The 23472-nt window shown below is 38.6% G+C and overlaps 1 protein-coding gene across 2 annotated transcripts in view; it reads right to left on the minus strand.

Annotated features, from left to right (window-relative positions):
- Window positions 1-21571, minus strand: part of LOC115629442 (Golgi-specific brefeldin A-resistance guanine nucleotide exchange factor 1) — a 43893-nt gene extending 22322 nt beyond the window's left edge. For both annotated transcript variants that reach the window (XM_030525895.1, XM_030525896.1), the window contains exons 1-10: window positions 21447-21571; window positions 21201-21379; window positions 20943-21141; window positions 19846-20882; window positions 18799-19788; window positions 18533-18741; window positions 18250-18476; window positions 16936-18178; window positions 7985-9084; window positions 7629-7783 (exon numbers count right to left, since the gene is read on the minus strand). In XM_030525895.1, coding sequence (XP_030381755.1) covers window positions 7629-7783; window positions 7985-9084; window positions 16936-18178; window positions 18250-18476; window positions 18533-18741; window positions 18799-19788; window positions 19846-20882; window positions 20943-21141; window positions 21201-21302 — 5262 coding nt within the window. In that variant the 5' untranslated portion in view covers window positions 21303-21379; window positions 21447-21571. The remainder of the gene's footprint in view (window positions 1-7628; window positions 7784-7984; window positions 9085-16935; window positions 18179-18249; window positions 18477-18532; window positions 18742-18798; window positions 19789-19845; window positions 20883-20942; window positions 21142-21200; window positions 21380-21446) is intronic.
- Between the last annotated feature and the right edge of the window lie 1901 nt (window positions 21572-23472).

Raw genomic sequence — 23472 nt, forward strand, 5'->3', positions numbered from 1 at the left:
AATTGTTTACATTTGGGTAAATTTTTTTTCTTTCTGTCAAAAATCATAGTGCATAGTCCGAAACCGCTATTGATGGGACATAAACCGACTTTCGCCATATGTAAAAGCCTCTACGTATATTGGATTAAATTATTTTGGTCCGTTGGTGGTCGCTATTGGAAGACGTCAAGAGAAACGCTGGGTTGCTTTGTTCCCTTGTATGACCACTAGAGCAATTCATTTGGAGCTCGCTAAGGATCTCTCATCGGACTCTGCTATAATTTGTTTGCAAAATGTTTGTTGCGACAGAGGCTTACCGCAGAAAATAAGAAGCAACCAGGGAACGAACTTTATTGGTGCAAACCAAATACATTGAATTGAAGCCGCAAATGGCATGCCATCAGAGTGTGGCCGGCGCCGCATTGAATGGGAGGAGTTTTATTAAAAGGGTGTAGCATTTACATTGAAATAAAACTTTGCAGAGTTTGTTAATAGAAGCAGACACCTTGATTGATTCTCGGCCATTAACACATATTCCTTTTGAAGATTCCTAATCAGAACCTCTCACTCCTAATCATTTCTTAATTGGGTGCCCTAAGATAATGCGTATTGGAGACTTCACATTCATCCATAGAACATAATACAAGGTGCGTTCCAAAGTAAACAGGACTTTTTGAATCTAGCGCCCCCTATGTCGACTGGTGCGTTAGAATCTGCTATCTTTATCGATTGTCCAGTGAGAATTTCATGACATTTCATCGATTGGAAGTGAAGTTATTGCGTTTTAAGTGTCAGTATGTTTGTGTTATCGGTGCGAAAATGAGCTTCGAACAAAGAGCCAACATTAAATTTTGTTTTAAAATTGGTAAAACTTTTACCGAAACGTTTCAATTGATGGAACAAGTTTATGGCGATGATTGCCTACCCCGTAGCAGAGTGCACGAGTGGTTTCAAAAATCAAAATAGAATTGAACATCTCCAAAACATCGATTTATCGCATTTTAACCGAACATTTGGGCTTACGAAAGGTGTGTGCACGGTTTGTTCCGCACAAATTGACTGACGACCAAAAATTGCTCAGAATCGATCTACGGTTGTGACCGAATATTTGACCAAAAATCACATTTTAACCATTAACCACTCGCCGTATTCACCTGATACGGCACCGTGCGACTTCTACCTTTTCGGAAAAATGCATTTGCCCATGAAAGGAGAGCGTTATGAAGACGTAGAGGCCATTCAAAAGGCTTGCACCGGCTACTGGCGGCCATACCGGCCAACGAGCTAAAACACTCGTTCGACATGCTTTTGGATCGTGCAAAAAGCTGTATTGAAGCAGAAGGAGACTATTTTAAATAAAATAAATTGATTTTGCGAAAAAACCATTTGTTCTGTTTTTTTTTTTTTAAAGTCCTGTTTACTTTGGAAAACACCTTGTATCTCAATGCATTCATCACCTATTCGCTATAAATAATAATAAAAATAATAATTTTATTTCAATTGTAAAGGTCTAACGCACATCGGTATGTATCGATGTTATTGTAACGTATAAGTAGTATTTAAATAAGAGTGTATATTGATATGGCATGGGGGTAGGGACACACTGAATGAAGCAGATACAACCGATGTGGTCCAAGCGAGTCGAGCGGATGAGTTGGCTTCAATCAAAAGCCAGATTGCGTAGTACACCGCTCGTAAAAATCTTGCACAACTAAAAGCCGAGGTTAACGAACTCGAAAGTCGGCCACAACAGGAAATCCAGCGATCTCAAACGGATCTGAATGAAATACAAGCCACTATACCCGTATTCTCAGGAGACGATCATTTGTCCGTACATGTCTGGCTTCGCGAAATGGAGAAGACAGCCCGGATGCACAGCTTATATGACACCCAGCTTTGGTCGTTGGGCAACCGTCTGCTTCAGGGATCAGCAAAGGATTATATGCTGTACGAAGAGACGTCCAACTGGACAGAGTTCAGAGAGCGCCTATTCTTGGTATTTGGTCATAAACTGACTAATAACCAAGTCGCTAAGCTCTTGCAGAACCGAACTATCGCAAAAGGCGAGTCGCTGCTGCAGTATTTTATTTGCATGCGAAACATTGCTCAGCAAGGAACATTCGAGGACGTGGACGTAATCAAGTACATTGTAGATGGCCTCGGAGATCGGTCCAACAAAAGATGATGCGGTTCCAGACTCTGCAGGATGACAGCGTGCGCAAACCAAACGTTTCGCGTACGCTTGCTGCTGGCCGTACACAAGTTGTCGGTTCGCCGATCACCACTGGAGAGATCAGATGCTACAAATGTCACCAGATGGGGCACTTGAGTCGGCAATGCCAACGAGCCAAGAGACCAGAAGGAGCTTGGTGGACCAACGTAAATTAGAAATAAGCAATTTTCGTGGACTTAGTGGCCAGCCTATTTTGACATATGGGAAAGTCAGCTGTTTTTTGTTATTTCATCAAAAATATTATAAGATTGAAGTTTTTGTAATTCCTAATTTTATTTTACCAACGCCACTATTACTTGGCAGATACGCTCTCAGAAGCCTTAATGTTAAACTAAGTATAGGCAGAAATGTAAAAGGCTGTACTGAAACAGCATTATTAAATAATTCAATTTCTTTTGTTTACGACTCGTTTTGTGCATCTCTGTTTGCTAAATTACCTAGATATAATGATAAGAAAAACAATACTGTTGGCATTGCCATTAATAACGTTTCTGTAAGCACGAATGCATCTATGGTTGAGAGTGAGTTGCAGAATTGGTTTTCGGAAATGCAATCAGTTTGCGCTGTAGCATTGGACAACAACATTGTTGGCGTGGGCGGCGAGTTTGGTTGCGACGCAATGCGGGAGTGCCAGAGAATTGTGGATGGCCATTATGTTGACAAGTTTTCGATGAGTTACGGGTCACCTAAGCTTATGATGAGTATTCGACTGACTGACACTACTGCCTTCTATAACTCCCCGCAGATTGTCCTATTACGAGAGGGGTGTTGTCAATGACACTATAAAAGAGTTGTTGGAAAATAAGCTTACTCGGCCAAGTAATTCCCCATACTCATCGGCAGTGGTATTGGTGAAAAAGAAAGACGGGAAAATTAGGATGTGCGTAGATTACCGTGGATTAAATAAGAAAACGACCAGAGATAATTTCCCGTTGCCCTTGATAGAAGATTCTTTGGGATACCTTGAGGGTAAATCGGTATTTTCTGTAATTGATTTAAAAAGCGGTTTCCATATGGGAGTAGACGAGGAGTCTGTTAAATTGCTGCGAAAACTACTTGATAGACTCTGTGAGAATAGCCTCGAAATTAATTTCAAGAAAAGTATTTTCTTACAGAAGCGAATCGACTACTTAGGATATGATGTCAGCGCCCAAGGGATTCTTCCTAATAACTCACATCTCAAAGCTATTCAAGAATACCCGGAGCCACTCACTGCTAAAGCGTTACATTCATGTTTAGGATTATTTTCCTATTTCCGCAAGTTTGTTCCGAAATTTTCAAGTGTGGCAAAGCCATTAACAGAGTTGCTGAAAAAGGGAGGCCCTTTTCCAATGCAAGCGCTTGAAAGAGTTGCATTCAACACATTGCGATCTGCCTTATCCAGTCCGCCCGCTCTGTCTATATTTAATCCCAATTATGTAAATGAATTGCATACGGATGCTAGCTCGCATGGATTCGGCGTTGCGTTGATGCAACGGCAGCCCGATGGCAAGTTTCACCCAGTGTTCTTCTACTCTAGAAGAGCAACGGCAGCCGAGTCGCGTTATCATAGCTTTGAGCTTGAGACTCTGGCCATATTTGGAGCATCGTCCATTTCTAATAGTTACTGACTGTAGTTCCTTGGTGCAGACTTTGAGCAAGAAGTCGATAAAAACTATAATTGCTCGATCGCCCACCGACTAGGTTCAAATATGGCGCATTTGGATGCATTGAGTAGACAAACTGAGCTTTTACAGGATAATTCTGGGGACGTAGTTGATCCGTGTGTTATTGTGTCCAAAGAACCCGACATAGAGAAAGCGCGTGATTTAGTTAGAAAAGTAGATTCGGCCAGTTCGTTTGATAATAACGTATTAGACAACAGCGATGCACAAAATTATTTGGTGTTGTGGGTGCCACTCCGCAAGATGTTGATTTGCTATTACAGACGGAACAGATGAGAGATCCTGAAGTGCGCCAACTGAGTGAAAAATTGGAAAATGGCGCTGCACAAAATTTTGAGTTGATAGATGGAATTGTGTATAGAATGAATACTGAGGAAAAACTATGCTTGTATGCTCCAACTCTAATGCAGGAAGAATTAATTAGAAGATGCCATGAGAAATTAGGTCACCTTGCAGCCGAAAAAGTGCGATTAAAAGTAAAGTCGAATCATTCATTAGGAATTGTTTGCCGTGTATTTTGCACTCCGTGCCAAAAGCCATACATAACAGAACATTGCATAGTATTCCAAAGAACCCCGTCTCATTTGACACGATTCACATTGATCATTTGGGTCCGTTACCAAGTATAAACTCGAAGAGGAAGCATTTGTTGGTTGTCATTGACGCGTTCACTAAGTTTGTGAAATTATACCCTGTTAATTCTACCAGTACGCAAGAAGTGAAGGCATCCTTGGAAAATTATTTTGAGTATTATAGTCGCCCTCGACGAATTGTTTCAGACAGGGGTTCATGCTTTACGTCGTTTGAGTTTGTAGAGTTCCTTGAGACTAGAAATATTGAACATATAAAGGTAGCCACTGCAGCGCCGCAAGCCAATGGGCAGGTCGAGCGGGTGAATCGAGTGCTGATACCGATACTGGAAAAGTTGTCCGAGTCCTTCAATCAAGCTGACTGGTATAAACTGATTAATCGGACTGAGTATGCTTTAAACAATTCGGTGCAATCTAGTACTGCTAAAACTCCATGTGTTTTGTTGTTTGGTTGTGATCAGAGGAAACCTATAGTAGATGAATTAACCAAGTACCTGGTAGAGAAATTCAGCTCTAGGGACCCCGACAACCTTGAAACCGTAAGACAGAAAGCTGGTGCTAACATTCAATTATCGCAAGAACGCAACGAAGTTCGTAAATGATTTTGTCGCTATTCGCAATGTCGACGCCACTCCTGGGTTATGTAAGAAATTCGCTCCTAAAAATGGCGACCCATATAAAGTAAACCGTGTATTTCCGAACGATCGGTATGAAATAACTGATATTGACGATTGGCAGCTTACGCAATTACCATATTTAGGAATTCTAGAGGCAGCGGGACTCAAACCATGGATGCATACGCGCGATAAGCTAATAAGTCTGTGTTTGTAAACCATTATTGTGATCGAGGTCGATCAAATGTCAGGTTGGCCGAATGTAAAGGTCTAACGCACATCGATATGTATCGATGCTATTGTAACATATAAGTAGTATTTAAATAAGAGTGTACAAGTATATTGATATGGCGTGGCGGTAGGGACACACTGAATGAAGAAGAACAAGAGAAGAGAGGTATAAAGTGTGCACGAAGTTTAAAATCGCAATAAATATAAGCCATCCGTAACGAATAATGCTTAATAAATATACGAAGTTTACACAATAAGATATTGTAGTCACAGGAATTGTAAGAAATAACATTAATGCAGTGCATACTTCAGGAAAGCAGCAGAACATAAAATAATTTTTCATTATTAATAATCTCTAATCGAAAACTGAGAATTTCTTTGGCAAATTATGTCTTTTTTATATATCTCAACAAATTCTAGAGCTTTTTTTAATAGATCAGTCTCATTTAAAACTTTTAAAATGGTAGGCTGCAAACAACTGAAATTTGAAAGAATTTCATTCATTTGAAGGAAACTCGATTTCATTTGGTTTATAATGATACTCGATAAAATATGTTCACTTTGAACAAACTTTCCGGATCTTGTAGACACTCATCTTCGAAAAGCTCATCAAAATTGCGTTTTACCTTCCTCTGTCGAGTTTTATAAAATTCACGGGTGATGGAAAACTTTTCTGCTACACTATTCGCTTTTATTTTCAAATTCAGGTCGATACCTTTCCAATTCTTCTAGACAAATTTTCAAACGTTTTAAGGCATTTGAAAGATCGATGGGTTTAGACTGAAATGCCTTAGAGGCTGCATCGATAGTAAGTAGGATCTTGCAATGGATAACCAATAACATAATAAAATTGTAGTTTTCATTTTTTTCATCTGATTTGCAATTTAACAAACCGAACTTTTAATGTTATTGAAGTTGTAGACTCACTTTCTTTATTAGATATAAAACTTGATAAAATTCGCTCCCACTTAAATATTTTCTGGAACTAGGTATTAACTAACTTTCACAATCAACTTTACTTTGCCACCATTTTCATATTCAATAAAATAACAAATACGTAAAATCAAAGATACAAATAACCAATTGTCAAAATAATCATACAAAGAATACGCAGTCAGTAGAGCCCTCATAAAAAAATATCAAATCCAGAATTCCCCTAACATAGTGTTGCTAGCATGCACCAGCAGCGGCGCCCCTCGATTCCTCGATCGTCAATGCTCACCCGCGCTGCCAACGTACCGCGACAAAATACATATTTAGCAGCCAATGGACGCGTTCTAAAATGAATAGAGATGTGCAATTACCGGTATTTTGATTGACTGTTTTTTGACGGTCATAAATACGTAAAATTACTCGTCATGGGTAACGTGGGGCCCTTGCATTTTGTCGGGTCGAGGGCCCGTTGCATTTTGCCAGCCCTGCCACTCTATTGTTGCGCCACTGACTGCGGTTCAACTAGCTCGAGATGGGCAAGCTTCACTAAAGACGGGAACTACCACGCTTCAAAGACCAGCGTCTAAGTTGGCAGTCCTCGACATATTTGGTGAATCTCCTGCTCCGACTTTGTCGATTCACGGGGGCCGGAATGTTACAAATTAATTTAAGTTTTGAATTTGTACTGTTTTAATTTGCAAGTACCTGTCGATTATTTGTTAATGACTCTACTTATCGATGATTACTTTAGAATTAAGTATCGAATTATCGCGTCAGTATTCAAGACGAAGGGAAAGGATAGGTATGTAAACGCAGCAAAAAGTTATAATTTGTAAAACTAAGTTACTTTATAGATAATAAAACATCACCACAATCGCTCAAGATATCCACTGCATTTTGCCAAGTGAAGTGTATTGGTTGTCGTTGTCGTTATTCGCGGACCCTTCGGACAGTGCTCAACAGTATCCGTTAACAAGCTAAAATTTGGACACAAGTTACCTGTTAAGGTGTAGGTGACTCTAACTTTAAACTTTGCTTATATATGTTTTTCAAAATTTGTATTATAGTTTACTTATGTATATTTATATGTATAGTTGCTTTAAGAGTACCAAATATATTTCCCAAATTGTACTGCTTTTAATAATACTACATAAATAGAATATAGTACGTATGAACGTACACAGTAATATGTATTGCACTATATGCCCTTGGAACGTACCAAAGTAATATGCTATTGGTAGTTCCTTAAGAAAGTTTGAGGAGTGTCGGAAGAGAAATAGCGTATTGTAAATTATCTTATAATTGTAAGGAAAAATACTTAGCCCATCAAAGACGGGCAAGACCTTCTAGTATGTGTATATTTTAGGTAGTGGCATTTATTTACCTTCGCATGTTGTTGGTGCGTCTCTATTTGTGAAGGTTGCAATGTTATGCTACTCATAGGGGATTTCACCACTGACACTATTGCAGGCAAAGTATTTTGTTGTTCTGGCTGTTGTTTTTGATGCTGTTGCTTAGTCGAAGTCAGCATATATTTGCCTGCAGAAATGCAAAAAAAAAATATATATATATATACAGGGTGTCAGGTATATATATACATGAATGTCAGTATGTGTCAGTTGATCAAGAATCTTGATTTAAAATTGGTTGTCAAAAAAAATAGTTGCTAAGATCAGACATAAGCATAATGGCACGTACGTATTAAACGGTCATACGCTACAGTTGATGATCTAGACGTACCTTCATCATGAAATAGCTCCTCCTTTAGATTCGGCAAAAATTCTCCAATGCGGCGCCATGTTAGGTCCCAGAGGGCATGCTGCAAAGTGCCATCTTTGTTGTGAAACACCCGTACTGAGTGCATGACTAGTAACATATTTTTTAGTATCTCCTGCATTTGCTCCGATAGTGTGTCTGATCCAACCTTCATAAAGCGCTCAATATAACTAAGTATTTCTAGCCAGAGCTCGTCAAATGCACTGCCCAGCTCGATAAGCGTGGTCAGGTGCTGCAAAAAGACCTTGGACATAATGGTTGCTGTACGTATGCGAGACTCTTCCAGTAACATTGTATCCAGTCGGGCCACATCAGCCCTCTCCGGTAGCAGCTCGTTCAGGAGTGGAAACAGAACTTGCTCAAAGCACGAGGACCATTCGACGCCCGACAACGTCTGTAGGTCATGAACTAGTAGCGCCCTTTGTTGCAAGCAGGATATAGCATGGGTGCGTACTTCGCGTCGTCTATCCATGGCCAGACGAGCGATGCCCTGCAGCAGGGGACACCAACCGGGGGACCAAAGTGATTCTGCCTGCTGTGCAGTGGAACCCTCTTCAGCCCACCAGCGAAAAATTTGGGCAGTGCGCGTGTAAAGCGTGTACATTAGGTCGAGCAGCTGTATGGAAAGTTGTTCATATCGCTGTGCTAAGTCCTCATCCTCTTCGTTGGGCATAATATCGCTGACATCAACGGACCCGAGGGAAGCCAAATTACAGCTAGAAGTTGCCGCGATAGGGCTTCCAGGCCCTTGCTTGTGTGTGGCGCTGCGTTCACCGCGCTTTGGTGGCACCTTTTTGTTTGTCCTCCGTTTTGTCGGTGCTGCATAGACAGTTTCCAATTTTCGGCGTTGACGTACGCCTCCATCTCTAGAAGCCTCGACGAAGATTCGAATGCAACGAACACAGGCTTCAAAATTGTATGGCGTTATGTGAGCTACGCTGCGCACAATAAAGGCTAATGAGTCCCAACATTTGAAAAGAGCAAAGGGCGAATGTTCTTGCAGCTTGCAGTTAAAAATAAGCGATGAGCTTGTAGTAGTGCCTGAATTAGGTGGTGATTGCGGTCTGTGAATTAATTGGAAAAATAAAAAGCATTATGTGACTGATATGGTGAAAAAGATTATTATCACGATGTCAATTAAATACCAGAACAAACAAAAAACAAGTGTAACAGTTCAAGTCGTGTGCCCCGACTTTAAAATACTTTGCACATTTACTCTGTACCAAGACAAGAAAGGAATATTAGACTCGAGCGGGCTCAACTCTTAAATACCTTGTACACCAGAGAACTGCATCGAGTACTACATTTTCGGTCATACTCGAGTATTTACCCATACTCGGTATGATTATTTCATTTGGGTATAATGACAAGCAATGATTGGTTTTAAACGAACCCTCACCAACCAGTCAGTTCGACTCACAACTGCAAAAACTCAGAAGTGAGCGGTTGTGACCGAAACTTTTTGCCTGCGTGCAAGCAATGACCGGTTGTGAACGAACGCTCACCAACCAGACAGTTCGACTCACAAGTGCAAAGACTCATAATGAGCGGCGGTGACCGAAACTTTTTGCCTGCGTACAAGAAATGATCGAACGTCGTATTTACAATCATGCCCGCATGACCGAAATGATCAATGATATCGGCGCGTGCACGTGCACTTGCATTTTCTATTGTTTTTTCGGCTATTAGTTAAATAGTAACTTCGTATACAAGTATGTTAATGCATATAAATTAAAGAAGCCAACAAAACTATTAGCGAAAAGAAATACCTCCCTTTTTATTTAAATTAAAAAAACTTATGCTATTTTAATTTATATTAATTTGTTTATTAAGATATTTGAGGTCCTTTTTTAAGAAATAAAATTATGCTAAATATCATAATATAAAAATAAATATATGTGTACATATGTTTTCTTTTCATTCTGTACCTCTTTATTTAAAATACCTACATACATATACACATGCTTGCGCATAATTGCAAACAACACATGCACGCACAAATACATAAATATGTACATACATGCATATTTCATACGGTCATACTCGGGTAAAACCGGCGCAATACTCAAGTATTACCCGAGTATAGCTCGCGCAATACCCAACAATACTCGACAAATAACGGCACTATACTCGTTCGATCAAACGCTCATTCTGCAAAGTGTGGTTTGCTTCGATCAGGACCCAGTCATTTTAAACGAAGTGACCGAGCCTGAACTCTTTGAAAGCAAACCAGTCAAGGCCGGTACTTGTTCGAACCGACCACAATAAGCAAAGTGACTGAGCCTGGTGTGCTCGAAAGCAAAACAATCAAGACCGGTGCTTGTTCGTAAAAATATAAAGATTGCTCATGCAAGTTCGACCATAAGAAAATGCTGAGAGTACTCAACTCGTTCGAGCTCGATTGCAGCCAAGCAAAGATCTGACTTGATTGAATTTTCAGCAAGGGTGGTCGAACATACTTGTTGCAGTTCTCTGTTGTACACATCCCACAAAAACTATTTTAAAAAAAAATTAATTTAAACAAATTTAATTCATTAAATAAATTAAAAATAAATAAGAAAGGAATGATAAAGTCGAGCGAGTTCAACTCTTCAATATCCTGTCCACCAAAAAGGAAAAACTAATAAAAAAAATTTCTTTTAAGTAATTTTAAAAAATTATATTAAATTAAATTTAAATTTAAAAATTGAAATGGTGTTTTCGGCAAAATCAATTTATTTTATTCAAAATAGTCTCCTGCTTCAATACAGCTTTTTGCACGATCCAAAAGCATGTCGAACGAGTGTTTTAGCTCGTTGGCCGGTATGGCCACCAGTAGCCGGTGCAAGCCTTTTGAATGGCCTCTACGTCTTCATAACGCTCTCCTTTCATGGGCAAATGCATTTTTCCGAAAAGGTAGAAGTCGCACGGTGCTGTATCAGGTGAATACGGCGAGTGGTTAATGGTTAAAATGTGATTTTTGGTCAAATAATCGGTCACAAGCGTCGATCGATTCTGAGCAATTTTTGGTCGTCAGTCAATTTGTGCGGAACCAACCGTGCACACACCTTTCGTTAGCCCAAATGTTCGGTCAAAATGCGATAAATCGATGTTTTGGAGATGTTCAATTCTATTTTGATTTTTGAAACCACTCGTGCACTCTGCTACGGGGTAGGCAATCATCGCCATAAACTTGTTCCATCAATTGAAACGTTTCGGTAAAAGTTTTACCAATTTTAAAACAAAATTTAATGTTGGCTCTTTGTTCGAAGCTCATTTTCGCACCGATAACACAAACATACTGACACTTAAAACGCAATAACTTCACTTCCAATCGATGAAATGTCATAAAATTCTCACTGGACAATCGATAAAGATAGCAGATTCTAACGCACCAGTCGACATAGGGGGCGCTAGATTCAAAAAGTCCTGTTTCCTTTCAAACGCACCTTGTATATACAAAAGTGGAGACATGTTCATGTACAGTTTCAACAGCATACATTTACATTAGAATCGTGTCTCTGCTTGTTTATACGCGTGTATGCATGTATGCAGCACAAAGTTGAAGCAAAGCAGCAACAACAACAGTTGCAGGCAGAGCATGAACAGCGATTTTTTTATTGCTATAACTTTCTTCAGAATTGACCTATTATGATGAAACTTGGCATACGGACAGATAACCACAAACTGGATGTATATGCCAAATTCCAAGATATAGGTAAGCTATGGAAAATCACTAATAGCGGGGGAGTGGGTGGAGCATCGAAAAAAAACTCAAACTCGTACTTTTGTACTGGATATTAAGTTTAGTTATTCTAGCTCTTATACTTTTTGAGATCCCTGCGTTCATACGGAGGGACGGGCAGGCGGACATGGCTATATCGACTCGCCTTGTCATCATGATCAAAAATATATATAATTTTTGGGGTCTGCCACGCCTCCTTGTGTGCGTTACATGCATTTACACAAAACTAGTAGCCTTTTACCGTTTGGGTACAGGCTTAAAAAAAAAAAACAAGATAGAACGCTACAGTCGAGCAAGCCCGACAGTAAAATAGCCTTGACTCTCCACAAAAAGGAAAAATAAAAAAAAAAAAAATTTTTTTTTAAAATTAAATTATTAAAAAAAATGAATGAATTAATTAATTAAAATTAATTAATTAAATTAAATTAGAATACATGTTTATGTTCAGTTTTAACAGCATACATTTACATCACGTACCTATGCGTGTTTATATTCTTGTATGTATGCAGCACAAAGTTGAACCAAAGCAGCAACAACAACAACAGCTGCGGGCAGCGCTGCCGACAGGGCTGCAGGCAGCGCATGAGCAGCGATTTTACTTATGGCTATAACTTTCTTCAGAATTGACCTATCATGATGAACACACGGACACATTAGTACTAACTGGATGTACCTACCAAAATTGATTTCAAAATTCCGAGAATTACGGAAGTTATAAGAAAAAACACGAATTGCGGGGGAGTGGGGGGGTGTATCAGAAAAAATAAACAAACTCGATCTGCCTAGGGCTTATAGGAACCTTGATACCAATTTTGGTTATCCTAGCTCTTGTACTTACTGAGATCCTTGCGCTCATACAGACAGACGGACAGACAGACGGACATGGCTATATCGACTCGTCTTCTCATCCTGATCAAGAATATATATACTTTGTGGGGTCTGCCACGCCTCCTTCTGTGTGTTACATACATGCGCACAAAACTAGTATAGCCTTTCACCCTTTGGGTACAGGCTATAAAAACGTAATACAAGTGTTAAAGCTAAAGTCGGCTATCTCGACTATGAAATACTTTGTACATACGTGTAGAATAATTATAGAAATGACAAAAATGAAGATAATTTTAAAAACAAGTAAACAAATTTTTGATTGCTTTTGCTCCTTTGGTATTAGCGTTCATGTAAAGGGTACATAACAGTGCATTTACATAGGAATTGTGTATATGTGAGTTAATGTGTGTCTATGGCTGTGTGCAAAGCAGCAAAAACAACAACAGATGCGGGTAGAGCTTGGGCAAATATTAAATTTATGGCTTTGATCAAACCTGGAACTGAAATGAGGACTCATCTGTCCATAACACATTGTGCCAAGACAGGTTAAATCAAATTACAGACGTTTCCCTTCATTTGTTGAGGTAATATTAAATATTTTGCGTACAAAAAGATATTTATATAAATAAATAATAATTTTCTGCATTCCCTTGCTTGAAGGATTTCGCCTAGTTCTGTTTACATTTAAAATTTGTTAATTTCGAAGCACGTCCTGTTTATACTCCGTACATGATGTGTAAAAGAGTATATTAGGTTTGCGCGAGCTGAAAAATGTAACAGTCAGAAGAAGGCGTGGCAAACCTCACAAAGTATATATATTCTTGATCAGCATGACAAAACGAGTCGATCTAGCCCTTTTCGTCCGTATGATCACCTAGATCTCAGAGACTATAAGAGCTAGTGACACCAAATTTTGCACAAAGATGCCTTATGCGTGTACGCTATACGAGTACTTCCTACCCATATGTTTTCACATTATAAGTTACCAGTAGGAAGGCATTTAAGGTATTTAAATGAACATTTTCTGTTCTTGACAAAAAATTGTTCAGTAGTCCGTTACATTTTTGTTCTTGCCAAACTATTTCGTTAAACGAACATGACCATTATAACATATATTTTTTAAAGGTCGTTTTCCCCCCTTTGGAGCTAGAATTTTCCAAAAGCCTTTCTTAGTGTGCTCCTACACTATGATACTTGATACTATGAAAGGATACTTGAGTCAAAATTTCATCTTTTACCGTTTGGGCTGTGCGTTGTTCACCAAACTGTTTTATATATAGAGATAACGAAACGTTTTAAGATAGGCTATGTGCAAACAAGAAAGGAATGCTAAAGTCGAGCAGGCTCAACTCTTAAATACCCTGTACCACCCCACAAAAAAGTAATTAAATTAATTAATTAATTAAATTTAATTAATTAACTAAATTAATTTAATTAATTAACTAAATTAAATATAAAATATTCCATGCATGCATACATACATTTACATCAGAATCGTGCCTTATGCGTGTTTGTGTACTTGTACATATGTATGTATGTGTGCATTGGGCCTGGTTATATGGCTATAACTTTCTTTCCGATCATTCTATCATAATGAGACTTGGTATACGGTTATATAATAACTAACCTAATGTGACTACTAATTTTAGTTCAAAATTCCAAGAATTACGGGAGTTATAGAAAATCGTTAATAGGGGGGGAGTGGGGGGGTGGATCAGAAAAAATGAACAAACTCGTCCTTTCTCGGTCTCAGGAGAATCTGTATACCAAGTTTGGTTATTCTAGCTCTTATACTTTCGGAGATCCTTGCGTTCATACAGACAGACAGACGGACAGACAGACGGACATGGCTATATCGACTCGGCTTGTCATGCTGATCAAGAATATATATACTTTGTGGGGTCTACCAAGCCTCCTTCTGTGTGTTCCATGTGCACTCGCACAAAACTAATATACCCTTGTACCCTTTTGGGTACAGGGTATAAAAAGGCGAATAATTATAAGGGTATATCCTAATTTTAAATTCACATTTGAGTCAATACGGTCACGCACAAACTTGGAATATGAAACACGGCACTCGTGTCAATGCCGTGCAGCGATGAGCCACGATCAAAAAGCACTGACAATTCTCATCTCAATTTGCTAGAGTAAGACTTTCGATAGTTGAAGCCAGCGATACCATAAAAATATGGAAGTTTGAATGCAATAAGCAGAATATTTAAATAATAAAATCTAATAATTTATTGAGATCAATAAGAACAAATCTTATACATACATACATCTGCCCGCAATGCGAAGCAGAATATGCTCCGTTATTCGGTTTCTGCTTTACTGCCCCAGTCGTTGCCTAGCGACGGTAACTGTAAACTTTTGGCGTTTTGCCTTTGCAATTAACATTAAATGGTCACAACGAAAGACGAAGAGCGAGCCAATGACTTGCAGTTGTTGTTGTTTTTAGAGCATTATTTTTTTTACAATCAAACAACTGTGTTCGATTGCCCAATGTATACATTAATACGAATGTACATGCTATATTCATACACAGGCATACATACATACATACATATGTATGTTTCTCTTTACTTTTTCAACCGTACGTAGAGAACCGCACACATAGACACGAACTATTGCTTGTTGTGTGTGTATGTGATGTCCCCAACTATTTGATATTTGTTGTTGCTGCATAAAGTTATTAATGAAAACCCTAATGCCAAATGCACTAAACACAGAAAAAATTACTTTTAAAAATGTTATATAATTTTCAATAAATTAAAATTTCTTGCTCTGTCAGTGCAAGACGAATGTACATACATACATATGTAGATACATATGTACATACATAGATGTGCACATATGTATGGACATTCACACATTAGTGTCTCACATTTTGCTTTGGCTATTTCAATCGTTTGCACGCTACTACACGAACAGCTGTTTGTATGTGTGTGTGTGTGTGTGTATGTATACTTAGTTGTCCCCAACTATTTGATATTTTGCATTGTTTGTTCTGCCAGTTTGTAAAATGCATATTTTGAAAATCCACGAATGCAAAGTTGTAGATTTAGTTACGTAGATTACATTACCAAAATTTTAAATTTTGTTCCAAAATCCCTTCTTAGTGCGCATCTACACCATGATAGGATACTTGAGCCCAAATTTCAGCATCCTAGCTTTTACCGTGTGGGCTGTTGACGCGGTTTGCTTTTGTGCCCCAACATTTTTTTTACAGGAAAGCTCCCACATTTTAGGCCCAAAAAAATAATGATAATAATAAAAAACCAAGTACACAGTTTTTCTTGGAATTGTTCTGAGAATATACAAACTAAGTTTGAAGTTAATCAGATGAAAACTGTAGATTTTTCATACAAACGTTGGAGCCTGATTTCCCCCCTTTGGAGCTCGAGTTTTCCAAAATCCCTTCTTAGTGGGCACCTAGACTATAAAAGGATACTTGAGTCCAAATTTCAGCTTCCTAGCCTTTACCGTTTGGGCTGTGCGTTGATCACCAATCAGTGAGTCAGTCAGTCAGGACAAACTGTTTTATATATATAGATGTAATTAATTAATTAAATATAAAATATTCCATACATGCATACATACATTAACATTTACATCAGATTCGTGTCTATTCGTGTTGGTGTACTTGTACATATGGTTATAACTTTCTTTCTAATCAACCTATCATAACAAAACTAAGTATACGGATATAAATTCACTAACTGGATGTGCCTGAAATTTTAGTTCAAAATTCCGAGAATAACGGGAGTTATAGAAAATATTGAATAGGGGTGCATCGGGAAAATTGAAAAACTCGTCCTTTCTCGGGCTCAGGAGAATCTGTAAACCATGTTTGGTTATTCTAGCTCTTATACTTTCTGAGATCCTTGCGTTCATACAGACAGACAGACGGAAATGGCTATATCGACTCGGCTTGTCATGCTGATCAAGAATATATATACTTTGTGGGGTCTGCCACGCCTCCTTTTATGTGTTCCATGTACACTCGCACAAAACTAATATACCCTTTTACCCTTTGGGTACAGGGTATAAAAAGGAACAAGAGAGAAAGCTACAGTAGAGCAAGCCCGACAGTAAAATAGCGGGAGAGTGGGGGGATGTATCAAAATAAAAAAATAAACTTGACCTATCTAGGGCTTAGAGGAACCTGGATACCAAGTTTGGTTATTCTAGGTCAGGTACCTTCTTAGGACGGACGGACATGGCTATATTGACTTGTCTTATCATCCTGATCAATAATATATATACTTTGTGGGGTCTGCCACGCCTCCTTCTGTGTGTTACGTACATTCGCAGAAAACTAGTATAGCCTTTTACCCTTTGGGTACAGGCTATAAAAACTCACCTAGAGGGCGATGCCAGCTCGCTATCTCTGCTTATCAATATCCAATTCTCAGCAGTCGGGCTTGAATTTTTTGCCTTCTTTTCATGCAGTTGCTGTTTCATGCTCAATTCCGAATCGGATGTATAGCCACGCTCTAGCACCGCGCCATCATCTTCGCTGCTTAAGGCTCCGTCCGACTTGGTCCCACTATGGATAGCAGAAGGTATCGGCAGTGCTGTATCTTCGAAGGTTGGTGGCATAGCACCCGCTCCCACACATTCCAGGATGGTAAAAATGATCTGCCAGTCTTGACCCGAGTGTATGTTCTGTGCTGAAGTCTTAAGCAGTTCATAGATTCCAACCGAAATTTGTTTTGAGATACTCAGCAAAACCGTAGGCTTCAGTACGAGTACCATTTTAAGAGACTGCAACACAATTGGGCAGAGCTCTTCGTTTCGCATCAAGTATATAGCTACTTTTAGCACAGCTACAATGCAACGATTTAGTAGGTAATCGTACCCGCAAGAGGCGCTGGCCAGAAGCAGCTGATACAAGTGATCGCGAACTGCTGGCCATAGCAAAATCATGCGGTCTCGATTGTGAACCACAATCTTAACAAGAAATTCCATCCAAAAAACGGTCACATCTTCCGAATATGGTACACCAATCGACTTGTGCGCATTAGGTGTTCTTAACAGCGACAACAAGCACTTTAGCAACTCCTCCAGTGACTCAAGTTGTATAAACTTGGACTCATCCAACATTTGATCTAAATTACATTCATTAATGCATTTGCGGCCGTGCTTAATGAAGTCCTGCTCCTCGTATGTAGGCTCACGTTGACCCTCTGAGCTGAGATAGGAGTACAAGCTGGAAAACAGACCAGACTCTTGTTTTTCGCGAGGTTTTTCTAATATCAATAAAGCCTTTCCATTCACTTCACAGAAATCCTCCACTTCTATAAGTGATTTTGGCAGCAATTTAAGCCGAAACAGTTGAAGAAACAAATCCAAAATATGGCGCCAGCTTTCACGCAAGCAATCGCCGTATTCATGCACTAGTACGAACACTGTCCTCATGGCAGCCTGTGCCTTGGCATTCAATCCAAAATTGACAGCATGGACTATACCATTGTTTGGTGGTGTTGGCTCATGTTGCTCCACTGTATTCAAAAGCGTAGTGAATTTACAAAGTGTTAGTATAAGTGCATCGAAGTCGGCGTGAAGATTATAATGGGCGGAGATAGCAGCAGATTTGATGAATCCTGAGAAAAAAAATCGGTGACGAATAACATTAAATATATTTGCACATTTTTGGCGGAATTATAGGATTTACCTGACAGCGCACTTTGATACCCCATCTCAGTGCTTTTGTCAAACATAAAACTCAAGGCACTCAGTGAAGCGCCCCATACAATATTGAAGATTTCAATATCATAGGCTGCATTATGTACATACTGGAAGCGCCCGTCATTTGTAGCACCACGTCGTAACAACACTTTCCATAGGTAGTTTTCACGTACCAAGCCCGTTTGCTCGGCCGGCATAACAATCTCCTCGTTTCTGTTCAAATGTGGGTGTAAGTATAAGTAAAATTAGTGTATTTGAAACACACTTACTTAATAGCGTTAAATATCAGAGCTAAAAGGTCCTGATCAAAATCGTTACCCCCATTTAGTCCGCGAAGATTTTTCGTGAAATCCTCTAACGTCATGGGTACGTTGAGACGCTTTGCATTTAAGTTATGTTGATCCATGTTCAGCATTATTATAGCATAGGCCAACCGAAAAGCAGCGTCAGTGTTAGCGAACGGCTCATTATTTTGTTTCTGCAGGTAATCGAACTTTGTAGATACTTTTTCAACGTATTGATTTTGGTAACTTACGTGCCAATGATCAGAAAAATGCTCGAGCACAAGAAATATTAATGGCGCCTCGCCAGGTAATCGAAATGTTTCTAAATAAAGCCGCAGTGCTTCATCTATTCTCAGACCGGTGAAGTCGAAAGAATCTACGAAATTAATTAGAATCTTTGAGTCCACGTTTTTTTTTCTTGAGATGTATTCGCCAATCATTTTTTTATCCAGTCCGGGGTTCTCGCGCAAAAATAAGGCTACTTGCATGGGATCTAAATGATTGTTAAGTATACCATGCTCTTGCAGATATTGAATGCCCTTTTCAGGTCGCTGATTAAAGCGTTCTGTACCTTGCGAGAGCAATATCTTCTTTTGCTTAACTTCGATTAATTGTTTGCTAGTTATTTGTTCACTGCTAAGTTGCAAGCGTAGTCGTCTTGGACTGTTGCTAATCAAATTTGATATCTTCTCTATAGAAAACTGTTGTCGCTCCTCATTGAAGACCGGCGTCTCCGCTGTACCGCCTTCAATTATAATTCCTTCAAGTCCCGAACTATGACGAGAGTGGCGACAGCTGCTAGTCTGAAGCGCATGAGTCTCGGTAACTTTATCGATATTACTCTTGGCCGCCATACAGTTGCGTTCTATGATATCTATAACGCCGATCAGCGTATCCATGGATATAATGTGCGTGCTGTACACAACATTCGTTGCCGATAATGTGTATTTAGATAACATATTGGTAAGGCTCTCAAACATATCAGTGCAGTACAGATCGCAGTCGTAGTTTATGTATAGCTCAGGGACAAAGCCCGGTATTCGCCACAGCTGAAACAAATTTTCAAGCGCTAACTCTCTCATCTCATACGGTGTCCTCGGATTATCACTGGTAATTATCTCACTGAGCTTTTTTAGATAAGCTTCCAACTGAAATTTTAAATAGCCACGGAGTGACTCAAAAATCAGAAAACAAAGCTGCAAGTTGATAGAAAAAATACTCAGGCGTTCTGAGCTGAGCAGCTAAAAAAAATTTCATTACTCATATAAATTAAAATTCAAATAAATTTTAAAACGAACCGATAACAAATTCCTACACAAATCGTCCTTAACCAATTGAAGCAAGGCTTGGTATTTGCCAATATTGTCAGCGCCGACTTCGAAGGCAACGATGAGTAGATTAAGACCAGTATGCAACATGTTGTCAGAGTTCTGTTTATCCAGTGGATTGCAAAGAATTATGAGAAACCTAAAGAGCTCTTGAATAAAAGGCAGCCCATAAGGCGTTAGTGAAGCAGACAAGGCTGTCGGGTCCTCCACCAACGGCTGTTGTGTAAAACGGACACCCACAGAGTTTATATACTCGCTACTGATAGTCCCGGGAATGTCAATACCAGAGTAGAAGCTTCCATCAGGTTCTGTTGACATGATTGTATCCCTAGTTTCCGACTTGTCTGCAAATATAGCGGGCATTGCGGTTTCACTACTTTTAACAATATCATTTATCCCGTCGAACGTAGTAGGTGTTTGTGTGATCTTGCCCTGCATATCTAAAACATTGCCCGCTGGCGTTGCTGGCGTTGTTGCTAAAATTGACACTTTTCGATGTGTTGGCCTTAGAAGATTGCACTGCGGAGTTTGCGGTTCATCAGGCTTAGAATACACAAACTGCGTTTTTTTGATTTCCGATACTTCCATGGATTGATTTCGTGACACTTGTAATGCCTTGTGTGCAGGCGAAGTGCTAGTACTGGCCCCTGCTGCATTGGAAATATTAAAGCGTTTCTGAAGCCCCGTTTCGCTTGGCTCCTCTGTAAATTGAGGCAGGCGCACGAAGAAGAGTAGAACCATATCTTTAAGAGACTGCTCTGCAGAACGTCGTAGTAGCTCACTTAGTCGAGGCTCGAAGCAAATCTTAAAACAACTAAGCATCACTTCACACATGGATTCATTACTAACAGCAGCGCCTTCTGGACTTCGTATTAAAGTGTGCAACACCTCGATGACGCGCATAAATGTAACACTATCAGAAGACTGGTCTGTGCCCATGAAGCGTGCATGTGTTACAGCGTCTGCTACCATTTCTACAATGACAGGCAGGTTGGGTGTGGTTGGGTCTGAAAGTAATTAAAATATTTTACTGGTCGTAATTTGTATAATCGATATAATCTACTTACCTATCAAGCCATAGGACAAAAATTTGTTTATTGAAGCCAGAGCCAGACTAGTTAGAGGACCAGTAGTATCTGCAGTACGTATGATTTCCAGGAAAGGCGTTAGAAAAACGTTTGGTTCTATCACGCGTAAGTCATTTTTTCGATTCAAAATTTGTTTCAGATCAATAAAAAGCTTTAATAAACTATCCTTCTCTTCGTCCTGAAAAATTGTTGATGACGTCGGATTTTTATCAATTGTATTCATCATGAACCACTTACCACGTAAGCTGTCGCATTCCAACGTGTACCACGTCGCATGGCCGTCATTATTGTGGTCATTTCACCACGGACCACATAAATCCCATTGCCTGGTATTGACATTATGCCTAATTTTAAATCGTTTTTGTTTATTCAAATGATAGAAACTGTAATAGAGCCACGTTTTTCCTAACTTTTTTCTAAAAATACGAAACCTTTATTACAATGTCCATGTAAAACAACATACATGACTGAAAGAAAACATACACTCAATTATCCACATGTGCAGCAACTCCGACAGAAGAATCTGCAGCCCGGAATTAATAAAACATTTTTAAATTTGTATATATTGGTGACGTTTAATAAAACTCTGTCAGAAATAAACACACCTGTGCATTAGTGCTGTGCGAAACATCGATGTAAAATCGATACATCGATGTTTTGCAATTTTTTCCAAACATCGATGTTTTATTTCCGATTTTCGATGTTTTTTACTACTTGAAAAAAAATCGCGGGAAAAGCTAGGTAAGTAAAAGCTAAAATTTGCATTTTTTTAATAAATCCCCTAATATAATACAGAACAAATTACTAATATTATAGATGGATATTGGTGTTGGCAGTGCTTGGAAATGGAGAAGTTTTTAAAAGAATCTAATAGCAAAGGTAATTTTTATCTTGCAGCTGCAGTCTTATTTGTGTATGTGTATTTTCATTATTTGTACATATATTAATATGTTGTTCTATGTAATGCAAACTCAACTGAAATGGATAAGGAACTTGAGGAAGGTGGTCCTAATAAACGGGCAAAATATGGAAAGTCAACTGTGTGGAATTTCTTCTTTAAGTCTAAGGATGGCAAGTCTGCTAAATGCCTTAAATGTGGTAAAGTGTATCAAACATGTGGCAATACCACCAATTGAAGAACTACCAACGACCTCAAGCTCTATTTTGTCGTTTATAGACAAAAAATACGAAGCATTTTATTTACAGATCTCAAAATATACTTCTGTACATTTCATGTACAGAGTATAATGATAAGTCCCTTAAGGCATGTATATGCAAGTACCTCTGCGTTCCTGCAACGTCCACTGAAAGTGAGCGCATGTTCAGCAAAGCTGGACTTATAGTTAGCGAAAAAAGGAGTTCGCTTAAATCAAAGAATGTAGACATGCTCATTTATATTAACAAAAATGAGTGGATCTCAAATAATTAGTCATGAATTATATTTTTTATGTTATGCTTTTCATTTTGTTATACTTGTATTCTTTCAATTTATGAAAATATTGTTTTGTTGTTTTATCTGAAATTAGTCATTAACTATAATTTTTTATGTTATACTTTCTCTTGTTTTTAGTTTATTATTTGAAGTTATAAAAATATCGTTTGTTTTAAACCCTTTTGTACCTTTATAAATAAGACAAATCAAAACGAAGTGCCCTATGTTGTATATTAATTTTTGTTTGAAAATTTGTTAGTGGAATTTCGATGCATCGATACATCGATGTTCTTCCCCCAAAAAAATCGAAACATCGATGTTGGTAAACATCGATGTTTCCCCAGCTCTACTGTGCATATTATCGCAACCTAGAACTGAGCGATAATTATAGTATATGTGATTTGTCACTGGAAGTCACAACTGTGACAATATGATGAAATACACAGGTACAATGATTTGGATACGTTACTCTTACCTGGAACATGGTACTAACTGCGCACATGATCATGTAGTACCAATTTTGCCTATATGCTTAATATGTAACATCTTAAAAGCAATTCTATCGACTTAAAATTCAAATTAGCTGTCACAATTTCTGCCATTGATACTTTTCGTCAGTCACAATTGCCCTCGTGACACCAATCACAATATCGATTATATGTAGTTGCATTCCATTGAAAATGTAATGTTAATAGAGCGAAAAGTTAATTTGTCTACCAGCTTTCCCAGTCAAATTAGTTAACTTCTTACAACTAATTTTGATTGGTAATAGATTCATCTGCTTTATTTAAATATTAAAATAAATATTATTAAATATAAATATTTATAAATATTCATCCTAAAATATTGACAGAAATGTTAAGGCCCAATTATGTACATATATTCTGCTAGGAAAACGATAATTTTAAAAATACATTTTATTATTATTATTTAGCGAACCTAAATAAATACACGATAAGGATGTAGGTTATGATGCTGAAGGCCGTGATTAGGGTCACAGAGGACTTCTGCTGGGCTGGGATACGTAACTCAGGAGCTACTGTCATTACAAATCGTTAGAAATGTAAAAGCTAAGGT

This window comes from Scaptodrosophila lebanonensis, unplaced genomic scaffold (assembly GCF_003285725.1).
Source record: "Scaptodrosophila lebanonensis strain 11010-0011.00,11010-0021.00 unplaced genomic scaffold, SlebRS2 tig00000147-arrow-arrow-pilon, whole genome shotgun sequence".
Taxonomy (NCBI): Eukaryota; Metazoa; Arthropoda; class Insecta; order Diptera; family Drosophilidae; genus Scaptodrosophila; species Scaptodrosophila lebanonensis.